The sequence below is a fragment of the Erithacus rubecula genome (genome assembly GCF_903797595.1).
Source record: "Erithacus rubecula genome assembly, chromosome: 3".
Taxonomy (NCBI): Eukaryota; Metazoa; Chordata; class Aves; order Passeriformes; family Muscicapidae; genus Erithacus; species Erithacus rubecula.
Window position 1 is genome coordinate 41,569,512 of NC_136689.1, and position 18,778 is coordinate 41,588,289.

The following is an 18,778-nucleotide window of genomic DNA, read 5'->3' on the forward strand; positions in this document are numbered from 1 at the left end:
TTTTAATGGTAAATGAAACAGATGTTTAGTGTCAGTTTTTTCCTTGTAAGACTGGATGTAGACTTCTCATGGGCTGGTTGTGTGCTTGTCTGTACTTACATCTGTCTGTGGGGGTGTTCCTATCCTGGTGGCCACGTCCTTTCCAGCTGTGTCTGCATGCCCTTCTAAACAAAACCACCCCTTGAAACATCTTGAACTTCATGTTGTTCACACTGACTTCTTAAGTCAGGTAAGTCACTTAGGGTCTCCTTGCTTGAATCAGTGCCTGGCCCCATGATTATACCTGGAATCATTAAGAAACTCCTTTTTCTCTGGGAAATCTGCAATGAGTTAAGGAACAACTTTCTTCCTGAGACATTTCAGTGTTAACAAAAAGATAATATATTTGTAGGAATAAATATGTGCCTTTAGAGAGGAGCTAACAAAAAAAAAAAATTCTTCTTTTACATAAAGAGCTGACAACTAGAAGGTATTTTGCTTTATTTTTACAGTGACACTTATCTTTCTTTTGGTACTATAATTTCTCAGTGTTTAAAGTTCAATATGTGGGTATATGAGGAGACTGGTGAGGTGGGAGGGTGGAATGGATTCCTCCTGTTTTATTGTTTGGTGAAATCAGGAAATTCCACAGTTGAAAACCAGGCTTTAAATTTGTTTTAGTGAGTGAAAAGGGGATGGTGGAGGAAAGGAATAACTAAGTGGGGCATGTATGCTTGAAGCTTTCTCTCTGCTATATTCCAGGACTTGATCTTGTCTCAAAGACTTCAGAGGAAATGAAGTCAGCATGCAGAAGATAAAGTAATCTAACTGGAGTACTTAAGTAGGTAGGTGAAAACTATGTGATTACATTTATTTGCATTGGTAAAGATGGGAATTTAGGTTGAGACAAGAAAGCTTGTATTTCTTCTGGTAGTATATACCAACACAAGAGGGAAAATGTCTTCAGTCAGGTGTGCATGGAGATCCTATGTGCAAGATGCTTATAAATCATAGGTGAAAAAGAGATGTTGCTTCAAGATCTCCATGCTTTTGACAGTGTGCTTAAGAAGCATATTATCGTTTGAGAGTGCATTTTGTTCTGGCAGCAAAAATCTACAGAATGATTTTTTTTGCCTGAAACATTTAAGCTGCTGAAGATAAGATTGGGACTTCTGTTGGTTGAAAAGAACAAAACAAAATCTATTGGCAAATAATCTTTGCAAAGCACTTAAAGATTCAGGAGTAGTGTTGATCTTTTTCTTCCTTTGAGATTTATATACATATTAGTGTGTCTCTGAAACAAATAAGTAAAATAAGTAAAAATGCTGGCAGTAAAATGAGCTTTAAAATATGTATTATTTTATAATAATTTTCAACTCTTGTCTCCCAGAATAGAATTAAAGTGGAAAGATGTCTTAGATTTTGGAGAATTGTTGCCTTACCATCTTGCATAATTATGCTTATATATATATTTATATAAGCAACTTCAGATATGCATATATAAGTACTTTATGTTAAGACATTGTATATACCATTTTACATTTTAGAATTAGGATGTTGCTAGTGTAATGCTCTGTAGCACTGCATGTTTCTGAGTGAGTTTATTTAGGCTTTGATCTATGGTATACATGAGCAGTATGATGTGAATTTTCCATTCAATTACTTCTCATTTTGCATTAGTAAATAATGAAGAATACACATAAAAGGCCTAAACCACTTCCATCTATGCAGCTTGTAGTGCATGATTGGAATTTTGTATGTGAAGATAAGGCAAAATAAATAGTATAAGTAGAAAAGTTAGTCTGCACATGTTTCTAAATTGCAATGTTTCAGTGTATTTAAAGAAGCTGCCTGATGTCAGTAGGGACTAATTAAAGGAAAACCAAAGCAAGTGGTAAATAGGTTCCCATCCGCACTCATTGTGTAGGAAGAGTGGGAGAGATTTTTCAGATCTAGAGTATCTGACCTGAAGAACAGGGAACATTCTTAGAGAACATTCTTGGGTCATGGGGCTGAGAGGAGCCAAAGGAGGCAAATAGAGACCACAGCTGTTAGGAGGCATGGAAATAGTTGCATAGCTAAACAGTTTCAGACTATTTAGTATATTGTAAGAGCTAGATTTTGGTGTGAAATTTGAATATTTAGAAAATTGAGGAAAGTCTAGCCCCTTGCAAAAACATCAACTGTATTTTACTCATCTGTGTGTGAGCAGCCTTGGGAGCTTGCTGCTGCTGGTGTTCTTGAATTTTTCACATTCTCATCGTCTTGGAAATTTCTAGAGCAAAACACTAATTGGAGGCTTTGGAAATACTGGCAGCACTTAACTGTCTTTGAACATGTACATATCTAGCTGGGTCTATAGATCTGTGTGCAATGGATTCAAACAAGAGAGTTCAAGATGTTAATGCTGCTCTGGCATAATAACCAGGTTATCAAAGCATGAACTGTGTAACACAGTAATGAAAATTAGTAATCATTATCATTTTGAGGGGTACCATTAAAATATTTAATTGTCTCTCAGTATAAAGTTTGAGCTTATTAACATCTAAAAAAGAGACTCATATAATGAAGTGTAGAAGTGAAAATAGATAATAGGGTTAAATCTCTGTCAAAGTGATCAAGGGGAACTCTTACGAGATTTTTTAACTCTCAGGAATATATGCAGAAAAATTAATTAAATTCAAGACAAAATTTAATTGTGAAGATGACATGCAAAATGGTTGCAAAACCGTTTCCTTTATGTTAGAATGCTTATTAAAGAATATTGGGATATGCAGGTGCATGAAGGAGGTTTCCTCAATGGACCAACCCCAGTATTACTTTCTGTTCTTGTTGAGGACTACATAATACCTAGAACCTCTTTGGTTGTATAGGGACCTCAATTGCATCTGGAATTTCTGTGTTACTGCAGTTCTAATAAAAGTGGAAAGTGCCTGTATCTGATAAATGTCTTGAAATACAGGAAATGTGGTGCTTTTTTCTCCCAAAGGCTCCAAAGAACTCTTCAAGAGCTTCAGTGGAGCTTTGTGTGGCAATACTTGGAAATGAAGTTTTGCTCTTGCCTGAGGTGAGAATATAGATTCAATAAGATAATTTCTATTCATTGCCTTTTGTTGTTTACAAGACTTAGGGTAATATTATGTCCTGTTACCTTAAGAATCTGGACTGAACCCTGTCCTTTGATGTTATACCAGCTGTAACCTTTCTACTAAGTTGTCTTTGCAGACCCAAGATACAGAATAAACAGTGTAATGAGTTGTTAAAGGCAGAATCAAGTGTGCTTGTGTCCTAGAATAGAAAGTTATTCAGAACTGTTTTGTTCTCATTTGTTTAGTGTGTTTAAGCTCAACATGCCTTAATTTTGTACTTTCTGAGAGATTTTCATTCCCATTATCCATAGCACTGAATTTTGGCTTTTGGGAAATTTTTATACTGTATTTCCATTTTTCTATGACAAGTGTCTTTATTACTGGCCCACTGGTGTATTTAATTTGTAAATGTATGCTTGTTCCTATCTATGTGTATCATACATAGATAACACCATCAAGCTTTCCTTTAAATTGATGTGGGGGTGGGAAATTTCAAGGCTAAAAGGGAATCTTAAAGGCATAACTCCCATTAATCTTACATTTTGAATAGCTTGCTTTTAGTTGAATTTTAGATCATGGTAAATATAGCTGTGTGAATCAGAACAAAGCATGACTGTGAGAGCAAAGCTTTGAATAGTTCATTTTGGTTATATGCTGTGTACATCAGTGTCAAACTCTTACAGTTCTGTGTTCAAAGCCTGTATGTTAAAAACGAAGGGGAAAAGTTATGAATTTAAAGTGCTACTTTAAATTGCATACAGCTAGAAAGCCTGCATGTTGTTAATAAAATGCACATGCTCTATTCCTCCACAATTAAAAGCATTTTTTTTAGGGAATTATACTCTGTATTTCTTATATCTTCGGCTTTGAGGTTTTTTTTCTTTCCCCTAGGAAGGTTTTCAAAATGGATGCCTGGAAGCTACTTCTTCTTCTCTACATTTTCACCTTCTCTACAGAGGCAGAGGAGTCTGGTAATACACTAAAGAAATTACTCTTCAAGTTGATAGCAAAATTGCTTTTTTGCATTAATACCCAATGTCAGAGAGAGATGAAGAACTGATGAAATTTTTTTCTAACTATGAATTATAATTAAGGATAATGTGGTCTGTTTTTATGAAACTTATAACTACAATATGAGCGTTTCCCTTAAAAATGCAACAATTAATGCAATAGCTCATGAAATTTTGGGTTTGTTCATGCATGCTGAGGTTTCATATTTGCAAAAGTAACATAAAGCACTTACAATTGTAAGACTGCCAAAAGCAAGGTAAGTCACAGTATTTAGCAGGTCCATTTTGGTAGTCAGGTCTTCTGGAAAATCTGTTTGAGAAGTGTTCTGCCCAGTTGCAGGATATTTTCTGCATTACCATTGAATTTTGAGGAAAATATAACTGTTCCATCCATGCTCTACTAGTGTTATATTCTTCTGGAATTTGTGGAAACATGAATTTAATACCTACTGCAAAGAAATGTGCTTAGTACTCTTTAAGTTGGTGTGAATTAATTTTTTTCTCCTCAAAAAGTAAATAGTAATTAGTAATGTATGCTTGCAGAATGGAGCTCAAAGTGCATGACTAGCTTTTCCTGTGCTCTCTTGAGAGCAGGCCAACACATTGCAATGGTTGTGTTTTGCATACAGAAGTGTTTAATATGTGTTTACTACAGATTTATTCTGAGTGGACTGTGAATGAAAACTGTGTTGTAGATTTCAGCATCTCTCCTTTTCCTATGAATGGTGGTACAGAAGGTGTATCTTCCGACCCTCTGTATGATAAACAGGGGAAAAGAAGGAACTAGTGGGTGATGATAATTTAGCAGAATAGATGGAAGGGTTTTTCTGCAAAAGCCCAATAGATTTTGGATTCTAAAAAGCAATTAGGATTGCTTTTCTATCAGATTACACAACCTTTAGGGAAAGAGAAAATTTATAACATGTTTCTTCAATCAGCAGGAAAGCTTCCATGACCAACATATTTTTCCTGATAGATGGATCCTGGAGTATAGGGCAAGGAACTTCAAGATCATGCACAATGATCAATGACAAGACAAAATCTGTGTTAGTGTGATTCAGCACAGCAATATGACATACACTGAATTCTTGTTGAATACTTTTTATAACAAGAATGATTCCTTATAGAAGGTACAAAAATTACATTACAAAGAAGGAGGCAGCAAAACAGGACAGAGCCTCCAGTGCCAGAAAATCACTTCATAGCAAGTGCTAGTAGCCAAAAAGAGGCTTGTCCAGAGCCTCTGCTGACAGGGTAGTGGATGCAGCAATGGATTTGAGCAGTAATGGGATCTATGCCTTTGAAGCTGACATAGGGGTGATAAAATCCCCCTTGAGAGCTGTTTTTAATAGCTGGTGATAGAGAGAGAGTTTGCAGTGGAAAATCCTGATGCACCAAAAATCATAAAAAATGTCAGTCAGGTCTGTCAATGCAAACATCTCCCTGGCCAGGATAAGGAATAAGCCTTTTGTTGGGTGTGTAAAGAGAAATATCCACATGGCTTTCTGCAGTCCCTGATAAAAGTACCTGAGCTAGCTGCACAGCAATGCAATTGTTTTAGCAAAAAATACTGCCTATGTTTGCAACTCACAACTTGTACTTTGCTTCAGTCAAGAACCACTACACTCCTTGGTATGGTAAATAGCTTCTGAAATAAGACAGTGCTTCATGTTAAGCCTTCATATCCATAGTTCTTCAGTGTCTGAAAGGAGCCAGAGCAAATGCCCCTAGCAGGTATCTTAATAAAAAGAGGGAAACAGACAATTCAGTAATATTTTAAAAAGAACCTCCTAGAAATACAGCTTTGCCATCTCCAGCTGACCATATTGCTTCAGTGGGATTGTCAGCAGCCACTGTCTGTCAACAAAACTGAAGTCTCACAGAGACACTGTGCAGAGGCGGTGTGAGAAAATCCATCCTTGGGTCTGTGGGAGATACTGGCAAGATGTGAACAGCAAATCCATGATAATTCTGAGGTGCTACCCAAGAGTTTTCCTAGATGAGCAACAGAAAGTAGTATCTCTTACTACATTTTTGACATGGCAGCAGTGGCTTGGATGCCACACAGCCTGAGAGGCTACCAACCCAAAGTTCAGTAGTGCCTTTAGTTAACGTAACAACTTTTATTCAAATGTCACATGCTGGTTTTGGGGCTGAGTTTAGTCTGACTTGGTGCTGCATTGCCAGTTGCCTTATCATGTGGGAAGACTGAAGTACAGAACATACACCTGCTCTTTAACATTACATATTCATGCCAGCTATGTAGATTGATAATACTGTAGAGGTGTTTGTTAAATTGTGAAAAGAAAAATGGAGTGCAAGACAAATCAAAAAGCTGCTCTCTTCTGACTGTGGTGTAAGTGCATGTAATTGATTTGGTATGGCAAGAAGAGACAGTTCTGGAGCAATTCTTCTCTCTTTGCTTATTCTTATAGGGACTATGACTGTCCTTTAAGGCTCATTGTTGTCTTCCTGTGTGTTGTGTTCACATAGAGGTGATATTTTACATGTGTTGGATGTAGGTGCTTTGTTCTCCTTGTTATGCCATAAAATTGATTCAACCCAGTTCTCCAGGTTTCATTCCCTTTGTGATCAGAAACTTACTGAGAAAGGAACACTGGGATGACCACACTGCTTGTTTAAGGCGTTTTGTAATAACAGCTGAGCCTCTCATGCATCTTAGGCTGGTGAGATCTTGAACATCCCAAAACTGGCTGGTGGGGCTGTTGGGATACTAGGGACTAAAATGAAGAGCTTAACCTTTCTTCCTAAAGACAGAAGCAACCCCTTGTGAATTATATCTGCTCAGGTGGTTTGCAGAGAGAACAGCTGGGCCTGATTCAGTATGAGCTCTGCACTCCCACCCACTCTTTTTCAAGAGCTGAGCAGACTCCCAGATGAAAAAGCATCCCCTGGCTCCTGCAAGCAGAGAGAGAGGAATGCTGTGGAATTGGAATGCACTGCCATGGAGCAGCATGACTGACTGACACAGTAGCACCTCCTGGTGTTTCATGGCAGGGAACAGGGAGATTTAATGGGAGATACAGCAGTAAACTTAATATATATACAGCACACTTGTTTAGAGAGAGAAGTTAAGAAAAGCATATTGGGTTTAATCTCAGTGATGCATGTATTTATTGCTAAACTCTGCATAAATTTGTCACATATAACAAAGATCAACTTTCTGTGAGTACTGTTTTATCTTGTTCTATCATCTGTTTTAATATATTCACTGACCTTCTTTCCTGTGATAAATCTACTCATTCCCTTTTCTCCAGTCACTTTCTCTAAAACTGACAGATTTTTCAATTTAAATAATTGCATTTCAGGGACAGCATATTGACAGGAGGAAAAAAGATACCTTTGCAGCAGTAAGATAGGGCAGCTTAGCAATGAGGATGCTTGTAGGAGAACAGGTGGTGCGAAAAGAGTTTGGCAACACAGAGGTGTTTACTTCTGCCAATAAATAAAGATTATCAACAAGGTATAGAATACCTACTAGTAGGTGCTTTTCACCTTCTCATGCACAACATAGTAGCACTAAATATGAACTATTTACTGCTGTTTTGTTATTATTGCTGGTACACTGAGGACTTGGCAGAGAACATTTGAAGAGCTGAGAGGTGTGGATGACCAATTGTCAGGGCAAAATTACTTACCCTGCACACTGCCTCCAAATTATATGACAAAAAAAGACCCAGGTCTTAAAAGAATTTCATTGTGTACACGTAGCTGTGTGCTGTACATACTGGAAGAAATATCCATTAGATTTTGTGTTCTTGTGTGTTTAGACATGTATGCATGTATAGACATATTTAACCGATTGTTTTGTTGTGAGCTAAAAAGATAAGAGGCATAGATTTTTGGTGTTCCCTTGAGGTCTGAATGTCAGATTTTTTTAGCTCTTGTTCAGTGTTACCTTTTACATTCAAACATTTTCACACTGCTTTCTGGCAGATCATACCCTCTAGGGGGCAGTTTGTACCACAAGTGAAAATATTGAAACATAATGATGGTCCCTCTGAGATGTAATTATTTCTAGAAGTATTTGGTTAAAGAACTGAACACATTTATCTCTTTCATAAGAGAGGGAAATAATTTCACTTATGTGAAATAATGGAAACAAGCCCAAACTAGCAAACACAGAAAGCAATCTTGTGATTGCTAAGAGTTTCAGAGTCAATGAGTGAAAAGAGAATAAAATTAGGTAGAGTGCTGTTTTACAGGTAAAATTGCATGCCTCTGACTTCTTTGCAGAGCTACAACAATGAACAGTAATTCATCTAGGATCACAGAATAAAATTCAGCATGAAAAATGAATAATCAAGGTAGAGAAGAAAAAAACATGTGATTTAGCTGAGGTTTTAATAAGAGCAAGATAATCACATCACACTATTGGTTGTTATTATAAGGAGCAATGCAAGCAATTCCATGACTGAGGTAGCCATCACCTCACAGCAGGTGTTTTTCACAATGGTTATGACATTTCATGTAGGCAAGGCTGCCTCTCTCATGTTTGTTTATTTGGGCTGTTCTACATTTGCATGTATCACCTGTTCTTGTGACGAAATGACAAAGCACAGTCAGTCATCAAAGTTCCCTTCACAATTGGAATTTGTGTTGTACATTCTCAGCTGGTAGCAAAGCTCACGGGGGCATTTTCAAGGTTCGGCCCTTTGAGGACCCTAGGCAGCTGGAGAACAGACATGTTTTCAGTTTGGGTATGTGTAGGTATCAAGTAATTTAGTTCTTAGTATTTGCAAGTTCACCTGGATATACCAGTGGACTGATGGTGTTTTATGTTTATGAAAAATCTATCTCACTGATTCTTATTTCTGGCTTTAAATCTACCAATATCAAATTTTCTTCCATGATTCTAACAGATAACAAGATCACAAAGACTGTATGTTTATAGTTTCCTGTTTCCTATATTATTTTTCAGAATGCAGCATTGATCTTTCTATAGCAATTGATATTTCAAGGAGCATGCAGCCAGCACCCACAATGCTTGTGAAACAAAGACTGAAAGCATTCATCCCCAGACTTCTACTCCAGATGAAATCATTGCCAAATACCAGCTGTAATGCTCCAGTCAACATTGGGTTCAAGTTCCAAGTATTGGCACAGAACAAACAACTAATCTTTGACTCTGGTTTTGAAGACTATAATGAAGAGATCATCCACAAATTCTTAGATGCACAGACCACTGTGGACACCTACATTAATGCAGACTTTTTGCAGGCACTTGAGGAGAACTTTTTTAATGTGACCTCTGCTAAAGTTAAGGTAACTTAATGGTATGAACATATGTCTTGGAAAAAGTAGGCATTTCGATATATACTCTGATGCTGGGTACTCCAGGAAGACAAAAAATAGTTCAGGAATAGATGATGCTAATATGCAGAATCACAGAATGGTAGACATTAGAAAGAGTCCCTGGAAGTCACCTTCTTTCATCCTTGTGCTCAAGGAGAATCAACTAGAGTGGGCTGTCCAGGGCCATGTCCTGATGGCTTTTGTGTATCTCCAAGAATGAAGACTCCTCAACATTTCCAGGCAACCTGTGCCAGTGCTCAGTCACCTCCATGTTTTCTTAAGTTTATATAGAACCTTTTGTTTTTTAATTGACCTGATATAACTTGATATATCAATTCCAATTCCCTAGGGACCCCTGTAGTGAGATGGTACCCAGAACATTTGGCTTAATATATGTGGTGATGAATATTCATACAGACAACCTTCTTTTATCTACCATGGAATGATTGTACTTTGGGCAATGGAAAGTGGTTTTCTTTTAGGAACTCTTATTCCTAAAATGAAACTATTTTCTTATTCCTGATTCTGTATCTTTGTCGAGAATAGTGACAGCTTGAAGCAGAAATCTCAGATAAAGGTCATCTGAGAAATTTGTTTGCAGAAGTTTAGTCATGTCATTAACTTGTCAAATAATTTCAAATAACAAAGCTGGGTTCTACTTACAGGTAACTGATGATCAGGAAAATCTGCCTAGATGCTGCAGTTAATTCACCCATATTGAAGTGAGGTGAAAGGAGAAGCACAAAACTTCATCTAATCTTTTCTGAAATGAGTGGGAATTCTTTCAACTTGGGTTCAAGAAATTCAGATGTCATTGGAGTGTTTCAGGTTCAATGCCTTGACAATTTATTCATGTTAAGGCACTGACTCTGTGAAACACTGAGCTTGTCCTGTGGTAGCTGTTTGAATATTAGCACTTCCTAAGTGCTTCCTAAGTGCAGGAAGACCTTCCTGCTTAGTTCTTGCCAAATACATAAGGGGTTTCCTCTTCCAACTTTATTTTTGCTTTTCTGAAACACCAATTTTAATCTGACACGGAGTGAGGAAGCCATATTAAAAATTCCTCTGCTTTCAGAAGAAAGTTGGCATTCCATTTTTTACAGCATTTGCATAGGTGTTTGTGACTTACCAATTTAACTTGTCATTTGGTGTGCATTTAATGAGTTTTTTCGCAAAGATTTCTTTAAATGTCTAAACAGGGAACATGACCACATAAGATTTTGCTTGTTTTGAGTCTCAGAGAAAGAACTTTTTTGACATAAAAGTAAAAACAATGCTTTTAACCTCCTAATTGGCAGTTCTGGAGATCAGCATCAAACAAGGCCTCTTTCTGCTTAGGCTTATTATTATTATAAATAAATATGCTGCATATCTCATCACTTTACCAGTGGATTGATATTCTTCTCTGACAGTGTTTATGTACAAATTGAAAGTACAAGGCTTTAGAATGCACACGAAATCACAATTTAATCTTCCCAGGATCCTGAGAAATAGCATGCTTGTTCTGTAAAGATTATTAGTTACAAAACTCAACAGAGACCATGATTCTCTGTTGGTTGAATTTCTTCTTTTCTTTGTTATTTGTTTGCTTAGCAGCCAAAAAGTTGGAAAGGGAAAAAATATATAAATATCTGCATGGGGGGAGGACTAGACCCAGAGAGGATGTGCTTCCTGGTGTGACTCAGTCGACAGCCAATGGGAGCTGCTCTTGCAGAAATGGGAAAATTTGTTTGCTCTAAATTCTTTTCCACATTCACATATATGAGAACTCTTCAGATATCAGAGAAAGTTTTTCAGTGCAGAAGTTAAAAAAGAATTTAACCTACCTCCCACCTCACATGCTTAGATGACAGATATATTACAATAGCTGTGGTATATTCAGCAAGAAAAATCCCTCAAATTGAAGTGCTGTCAGGAAAGAGAGGCTTTTGTGTCCTGTTCTCGTTGTTCCTCACTATCATTTTCCAGCACATGTTTCAGATCTACCACAGTGTAGTGCAACTTGACCTTCTCATAGCCATTCTCAATGTGAACTCTTACAAAGACTGAACTTTCAGTTCCTTTGCAATTGACTTGTCATTGCTTTCTTTCCTGGCAGGTTCTATTAGTATTTTCAGATGGACTGGATGATTCACTGGAAAACCTGAAGAAAGCAGCAGACTCACTTCGCTTTAAAGGTATTACAGTACCACATTGATACTTCAGCTTCCTACTACCACAGGCCTGATGTACACCTCCCCCATTGCAACTTTTCCACTTAACACTGCCTCTCCATGCTCATGTGGCATTGCCCATGAATCCCTCAGAGAGTATTTGCCTCTCTGTGTGAAGCAGTGTACATGATGACAGCAGATCATGTCAGAGACATGCAGGGGTGCAGAGGTTCTAGCTTCTGGAGTCCAGCTCTAATAGCTGGAGCAATCCAGGATGGACCTCTCTCTCTGATAAGAACAGCAATAGAGGTTAGATACAACTTTGACCTCTCTAGGAAAAAGAGGGTTTGAATTTGTGTTTAGGTACTGAGTAGCAGTGATTTCTTTTAACACACTGTATTGAAACCATGAAATGTAAGACTTTCAGGGAATTGCTGTTATTCAAGTTTATATTGTTGGCTAAATTGTATGTTTCGGGTATTCACTAATTTATATCTGTGCTTATGTTGGAGGTCTTGATGCACTTCTATTGGTTGGTCTGGACAATACACAGAACTTGACTGAATTTTGGGAAGTAGAGTTTGGCAGAGGGTTTGGATACAATGAGCCTCTGAGTGTTGGATTTGCAGATATTGCAAACATCTTGCAGAGAAACCTTGTAAGTCCTTCTGTGATATAAACAAAAGGGGGTGGAAATCAGTCTTTGTTTTATGATTAGTATATGTAAATGAAATATTTCTTATAATTTTTCAGGATACCATTGCAGAAAGAAAATGTTGTAAGGTTATTTGTAAGTGTCTAGGAGAAAATGGTGATCATGGTGTCCGGGGAAATCCTGGAAGGAAGGTAGGAGGTCTAAGACAGACATTACATAAGAACTGCTTCATTTCTCAAAGTGTTTCTGGTTTTTGTAGTGTTTCAGAGCATGCATGCATGTCCCCATAACATTTAATATTAGAACAGATGAAGGAGAAGCATGAAATGTGATCCTTTCTCTGCTGCATGCTCCTGTGCAAAAGTATTTTTGTAATGAAAATGATTTGTGCATATAAAAATCATTAAGCACTCTACCACACTAATTCAGCAGAAAATGGAGAGGAATTTAAAAAAATTAAGTCTGATTAATCAAGAGGCTTATATGTTGGGAAGGAGAAACTTCCAAATGACAAGCAGAGAGCAGAAAATAGTAATTTTTCACTAGGTATGTGCCTTATCTTTTTGTCACTGGTTATTCCAAATGTCCTCTCCTGTAAGTCTGTTTAGATCCAAAGGAATTACTTCTTTTAATATTTTTAATTGTTTGTTTTAAGGCTTTTTGAATATTACAGATATCATTACTTTTACAGCATACTAGTAGTATTAGTTATTGAAGTTTTAATATATGTAGTCTCCATTTGAATACTAATCATTCCATTATTTCTTCTTATTCCAGTAAAATGGGAGATAAATGGTATCTGCAGTTCACATTCTGCAGTTATGTGATTGCAGTTAAATGAAGTTTTGGTTTTCTCTTAACAGAAGTATAATCTTCTAATACTTCTTCATAAACCAATTTACTGTTTTGTTTGGGATTTTTTTTTCATTATTCTTGATGCTTTTCTTATACTTTTCTGTTTTACTAAAAGGCTAGATTAAGGTGTTTGGACAGTGTTCAGAATGCAAATATAGTTGTTTTGCAACTAGAAATCTCCTTTGTTCAGTTTCTCTCTGCTCAAATTTTGCCCTAAGGGTATGATATTTGCATGACTTCCAATACAAAGTTGAAATGTTCCTATGTGTTTGCAAGGCATTCAATAACTTCATCCTAACAAGTTTCCAACTGCTTATATTTTTCATTTCACCTTAGAATTTTATTACTGTGTAATGCTTCCTTTTCTAAATCACTAGAAATATGTTTAATTTGACCAGGTATCCCAATGAGTTTTATTAAGCCATCAGAGAATTTCCTGAAATAACAACTGAAACTTTATATTAACCATTGTTCTTTTCTTGGGTTTGTGTTTGGGTTTTTTTCCCCAGCCACATCAAATACATAGGACTGTACAGAGTGTCTGTGTAAATGCAGGGATCCTGCCCTCCTGAGCATAACCAGATCTAATTTTCAGGGAATGTTTTCTATCTCTGTGTGCAGAATAATCTGATAGAGATGAGCCCAGTGTGCTTGGAGAACAGCATTACATTTAAATTCTCATTTTTCAGGGAAGTATAGGTTACAGAGGATCTCCTGGCCATCCTGGTGAGGAGGGTGGGATTGTAAGTAAACATTTATCTTCCTGCTATGATGTTGTTAATTGGTGCCTGAACCTGTCTGCACTTATTCATTGAGTACCTATCAATGTTAACCCAAAATTAAATGAACAGGTTAAATGAATGTTAAATGAACAGGTAAATCTGCTCCTCAGTCCCTCTGCACCTCACCGTAGATAACTACTCTGTTAAAAAAGCAGCTCACCAAAAGTGGGTTAGATATTCAATTAAAAATCCCCACCTTCAAGTATAGACACTCCATTTGGAGATTGGTAATGCACTATAAACATGGCATGATAGTGAGAGCAAAGAGCCAGGTGCAACTCAAATTAGTAATTGAAGTTTTCTTATGGCCCATATGAAAATTTCCAGGTGACTTACATTTGTGTCCTTAGTGCAATGAATGGTGATACAGTTCTGTCTTGCTTTAGTCTTATGTGATGAATTAAATGGTGATCATCATTGTATGGATGAAATTGAACATTTTCTTTTGTTTCTTAGGGGGAGAGAGGCCCAGCTGGTTTCAGTGGGACTCAAGGAGACAGGGGATGTCCAGGTGTCAGAGGCCATAAGGCAAGTATGTTACTTTGAAAGATTTCCTAATTTTGTTTCCTACAAATGTGCTATCTGGGAACAAATCTGTGTGCTGTCTTCCTGGAGCATGGATGAATGACAAGATCCAACTTGGAGACGGTGTTTACTGTCTCATTTTGAGAAGTATTTTGTGTAACACAAGCATAGTTGAATAGCTCAGATTTTGATGATTAAGGAGCTTGATGGTGACTTTTTCACCACCAGTGAGGCATTAGTTACAGCTATAAAGCTTTATGGAATGGGAATGAAAATGAAGTCTGTACTGTCTTCTCAGAGGAAAGGAGTAAATCTCATATGTGGCAGTAGAGGGTTTAACAGTAGGGACTTCCAATACTGAGCTTGGCATACCTCTGCATATCAAGCTATTGTGCCCTGATTTTCAAGCTCAACAAAATTACCATAACCAAATTTTATCTATGTTTATTTTCAATTTCAGGGTGCCAGAGGCTATAGAGGAAGTCAGGTATGTGTTTTAGTGTGTGATCCATTTTCTTTGAGAACAGTGTTATGCTTCCTGTTAAGTTCATGTTACCCTGTAAAATGAAATTATTAACAAGGAAGGAAAATAGTGTGAAAAGTTCACGCATTCATTGTACTTTTCCTATGGTTCTTTAGGTATGGATTTAAGACATCTGTCCCATTAATCAAAATCAGCAGTCATAATTGTATTTTTATATGATTTCAGTCATAATTGATTTAGTCTAACTGATAGAAAAAGGATTTATTTATTGACTAGTTTAATAATCTGTTAAGGTGGTAATTCTGCCTGCTGAATCTCATTCTAATTGTTGAGAAAAAGGAGCACAGGGAAAAGAAGGTTGTGACTAATATTTATTGGGGGTTTGGACCGCATTTTTACTAGATCATTCTTGACGTATTTTCAATATCCAAACTTCTCTTCAAGCTGTGTTTGTCATCTCATCTGCTAATATTTAAATTCTGCTTGTTTAACCTTTCAAACATACCTGTTCATCAAGGGGATGGTCACTAATTTGATGATAAAATGTGAAGCCTGGAGGACAATGATCCATAATGGTAATAGTTTCCAAGCTACAGTGATTCAAATGAAATTAACTTGTATTGAATGCTTTGATATAAAACCACTTCTAAAAAAGACTTGTGAGCCTGAAAGATTCAGATGTTTGCCTCCATAACTGAGCAGCTGTGAGAAAGTTCAGAGAATGTTTCTGAAACCTCAGCTCTATCTAAAGTAGTGCTCTGTACTTACATTTTAATCTTCTCACATGTTTCTCTCTGCTTTTCCATTTCTACTCTGTTCTCTGAAGTAATTTGTCCTCTTTCAAATATCCAAAATGTCTGATTATAGAAGAGGGAGAGGGCTTGCTGGTGGTTTTGATTTATTAAAACTAAATAGTGCTGTAGGACTTACCAGTTGCATGGACCCTACTGAAATCCAGTGAATACGTGAATATCTTTATTGTGTCGTTATATCCACAAATTTTATTTTAAATATAAATATGAAACTTTCAGTACATTAAAATGTGGTTCAATTGTGCCACCTTAGTAAGGTTGAAGCAGCTTATTGAAGTTATTGAAGTCTGCAAGGCATTTTATTGTAGCTATTTGAATAAAGGAAATACTGAATGTTTAATAGTATGAAGTTTGGCTCAGGTTTTCTGAGGTAGGAAATGACTGATGGAAAAAATAATACTTTAATTTAATAAAAGTCATGATTACTTAGTGCAGAGAATTTTTCTGGAATGCTTATTCAAGGAATTCTTGTTTGTTATGTATTAATCTAATCAAAATGTATAACCAGCTGTTTTTTCTTGTAGTAGATACAGAATTGTTTTAAATGAAAGAAGTTCTTATTCAGAAATTTTAACTAGGTGGTTTTGTAAAGTCAATTTAGCATCAAAACGTACAAAGCAATTGTATCAGTGGTCTCTCTCAGAGTGAGACTGCTGATGGTTTTAACTTGTTCTTGTGCCACTTTCAGAGTTTGTTGAATATCATTTCAGCTCTCTGGTTAGTTGTGTCTCCTCAAATAATTTCTTACTACAAATTAAACCACCACAGTTAATTCCTTCATTTTTATCCTAGTAAAGGAAGATGGAAGAAGTTTCAAAAAATCCGGTAACAATTGAGTGTGTTATTTGGTTGAGTCTGAAACATTGTGGAACATGCATATATGAAATAAGATTCTCATAGTTATAACTTTATTTAGATGCCTCACACAAGTTAACACTGCAAACTCCTTAAGTTTGATATGGGTATTTTGTGGGAAAATGACTTCCATAAATGTTTGCAATGTGCCTTATCATTTTTGCAGGCAAAGGGAAGAGAAAAACAAGGTGAATTTGAAAGGAGACTGATATTTATGTAGCACTGGTATTTATGTAGTCTTGCTGGAACAGTTATGAACTTTCTTTAAAATCCTAAAGTCTAAGATCAGTCTTCTGTAATTATTTTTTAATCATGGTTATTCTTTCTGGCTTTTCAATCCATTGTTCATGTTATAAAAATATGTAAAAAAGCAAAAAAGAACAGTACAAACACATATGATGGTTGAAATCGGAATTACAAGGTTATCAACATGATAGATCAAATACTAGTAGTTTATTTTGGAATATATTTGGATTTTGAAGGTCTTGCAGCTGGGAAAAGATTTGAAAGCTAAATGAAGGAAAAGCAGAATTTAAATCCTGATAGAAAGCTATAATTTAAATAGCTGTTTTTCTTATTAAGTGTCCTTGACAGTTAGTTGTTTAGACATTGTTAATTACTTAAAAATATGAATTAGTAATTCAAATTTATAGTTATTATTCTTAATTATTCTTGCTAACCATTAACACCACAGATCTTATTCAAGTTTTCAAATGCAGGGCAAACACTTCTTTCTTTGTTCAAAGAGACAAGTGGACTAATGCTAATTGGCTTTTTTTTTTCCCCCTAATTGTTACAGGGTGAGCATGGTGAGAGTGGATTTGATGGCACTGATGGAGAACAGGTAAGCATTACTTTAAATGTGCAGTGCTATTAAAGACACCAACCTCAGGGTTGAAAGGTGCAGATTTTGTGCCTTGAAGGGCTTTAATGCTGAACGTGAGTTCTGTTGTTGAACGTTTAGAATTGTGTATCTGATTGAAGCTGGATTCTGCCAGAAAAAAACTTGAGAACATGATTTAGCAGAAAGAGCTAATTTTTTCTTCTTTCTCTCCCTTTTCTAACTCTAGGGAGAACGTGGTCTTCCTGGACCTTCTGGAGAGAAAGGCAGCAGAGGAAAATGGGTGAAGTACCCCCTACAGTAATGTGTAGATTTTATGGAAACATCTTTTCAAAGTGTAATGATGTCTGTAATGCCTGTGAGTTGTTTTTAGTAGCTGCCTGTTCTCTAATATGCTCCCACTCCTCTTCTAAGTCAGTCTAGCTCTGACTTCAACAGATCTGGCCCTCTGCTGCCACAGATACTATTTATACTTGTATCTGAATTGTTTGTGCTCTTTTTATGGATTTAGGGCAGAAAAGGCCCCAGAGGAGAACCAGGTGAACAAGGAGAATCTGGTCTAAGAGGAGATCATGTAAGTTCATTCCTTTATTTTATTTATATTTCACTGATTTGCACCGTGATTTTGTGATGGAGATGTCTGAAATATATGTAATTTGAAGAGTTTTTCACAGTCCTAGAAAATGCAGTACTCTGCAAGAAGAATGACATATTCTAGGAGTTTTGAACTCTTTAGATGTAGATGGACTGATGTGTTTGGATGTATTGCTTGGAAATGAGTGTTTAAGCCTTAGATTTTCTGCTTGTTTATGATTGTTTGTTTACTTGTTTGATTGTTTTCACCATAGGAAACATAACTCATTTTGGAGCTACTTATCATAGAATCATAGAATGCCTTGTGCTGACAGGGACCTTAAAGATCAGCTAGTTACTTCCACACTCCCTGCCGTGGACAGGGACACCTAACACTAGACCAGATGCTCTGGTGGAAAGACCAGGTGGACTAGGTCAGCCTTCCCTGTTGGTTCCCACCCTACAAAGGAATTCTGGATCACTTGAAACCCTATGCACTGACTCTTGGTTAGCAATTTATAATGATGCATTCTTCATGTTCACATTTTTTTCTTGCATGGCCTAGAGACCTACATAAATGCACTCCCTGAGGCTGTAATTCCAGTGCCGACACCACAATTCTTGTCTTGAAAAGACAACTTTGTCTTTTTACATATATTTTAAAGACTTTGTTCCAAACAGTCATATATTTTGCTGACTCCTGTCTTTAAAGCTTATATTGAAAAAAATGCTCAGGTGTCATGGTAATTTGCCTCTTAGAAAGATCAGGATTTCACCTGATCTAGCATTAAGTGGCAAAATGGAACTCAATTCTAGTGTAACCCCTCATCTGAAACTAATGAGTTGTGA

At 36.6% G+C, this 18,778-nt stretch overlaps 1 protein-coding gene across 1 annotated transcript in view; it reads left to right on the forward strand.

The window, feature by feature from the left end:
• Nucleotides 1-2,970: 2,970 nt before the first annotated feature.
• COL6A6 (collagen type VI alpha 6 chain) overlaps nt 2,971-18,778 on the forward strand; it is a gene marked incomplete at its 3' end in the record, with an annotated part of 40,943 nt that continues 25,135 nt past the window's right edge. Inside the window, exons 1-12 of the mRNA XM_079302841.1 lie at nt 2,971-3,046; nt 3,960-4,039; nt 9,021-9,364; nt 11,493-11,571; nt 12,060-12,205; nt 12,301-12,393; nt 13,747-13,800; nt 14,296-14,367; nt 14,825-14,851; nt 17,315-17,359; nt 17,586-17,639; nt 17,868-17,930. Of these exons, the coding sequence (XP_079158967.1) occupies nt 3,024-3,046; nt 3,960-4,039; nt 9,021-9,364; nt 11,493-11,571; nt 12,060-12,205; nt 12,301-12,393; nt 13,747-13,800; nt 14,296-14,367; nt 14,825-14,851; nt 17,315-17,359; nt 17,586-17,639; nt 17,868-17,930 (1,080 nt within the window). The 5' untranslated portion in view covers nt 2,971-3,023. The remainder of the gene's footprint in view (nt 3,047-3,959; nt 4,040-9,020; nt 9,365-11,492; nt 11,572-12,059; nt 12,206-12,300; nt 12,394-13,746; nt 13,801-14,295; nt 14,368-14,824; nt 14,852-17,314; nt 17,360-17,585; nt 17,640-17,867; nt 17,931-18,778) is intronic.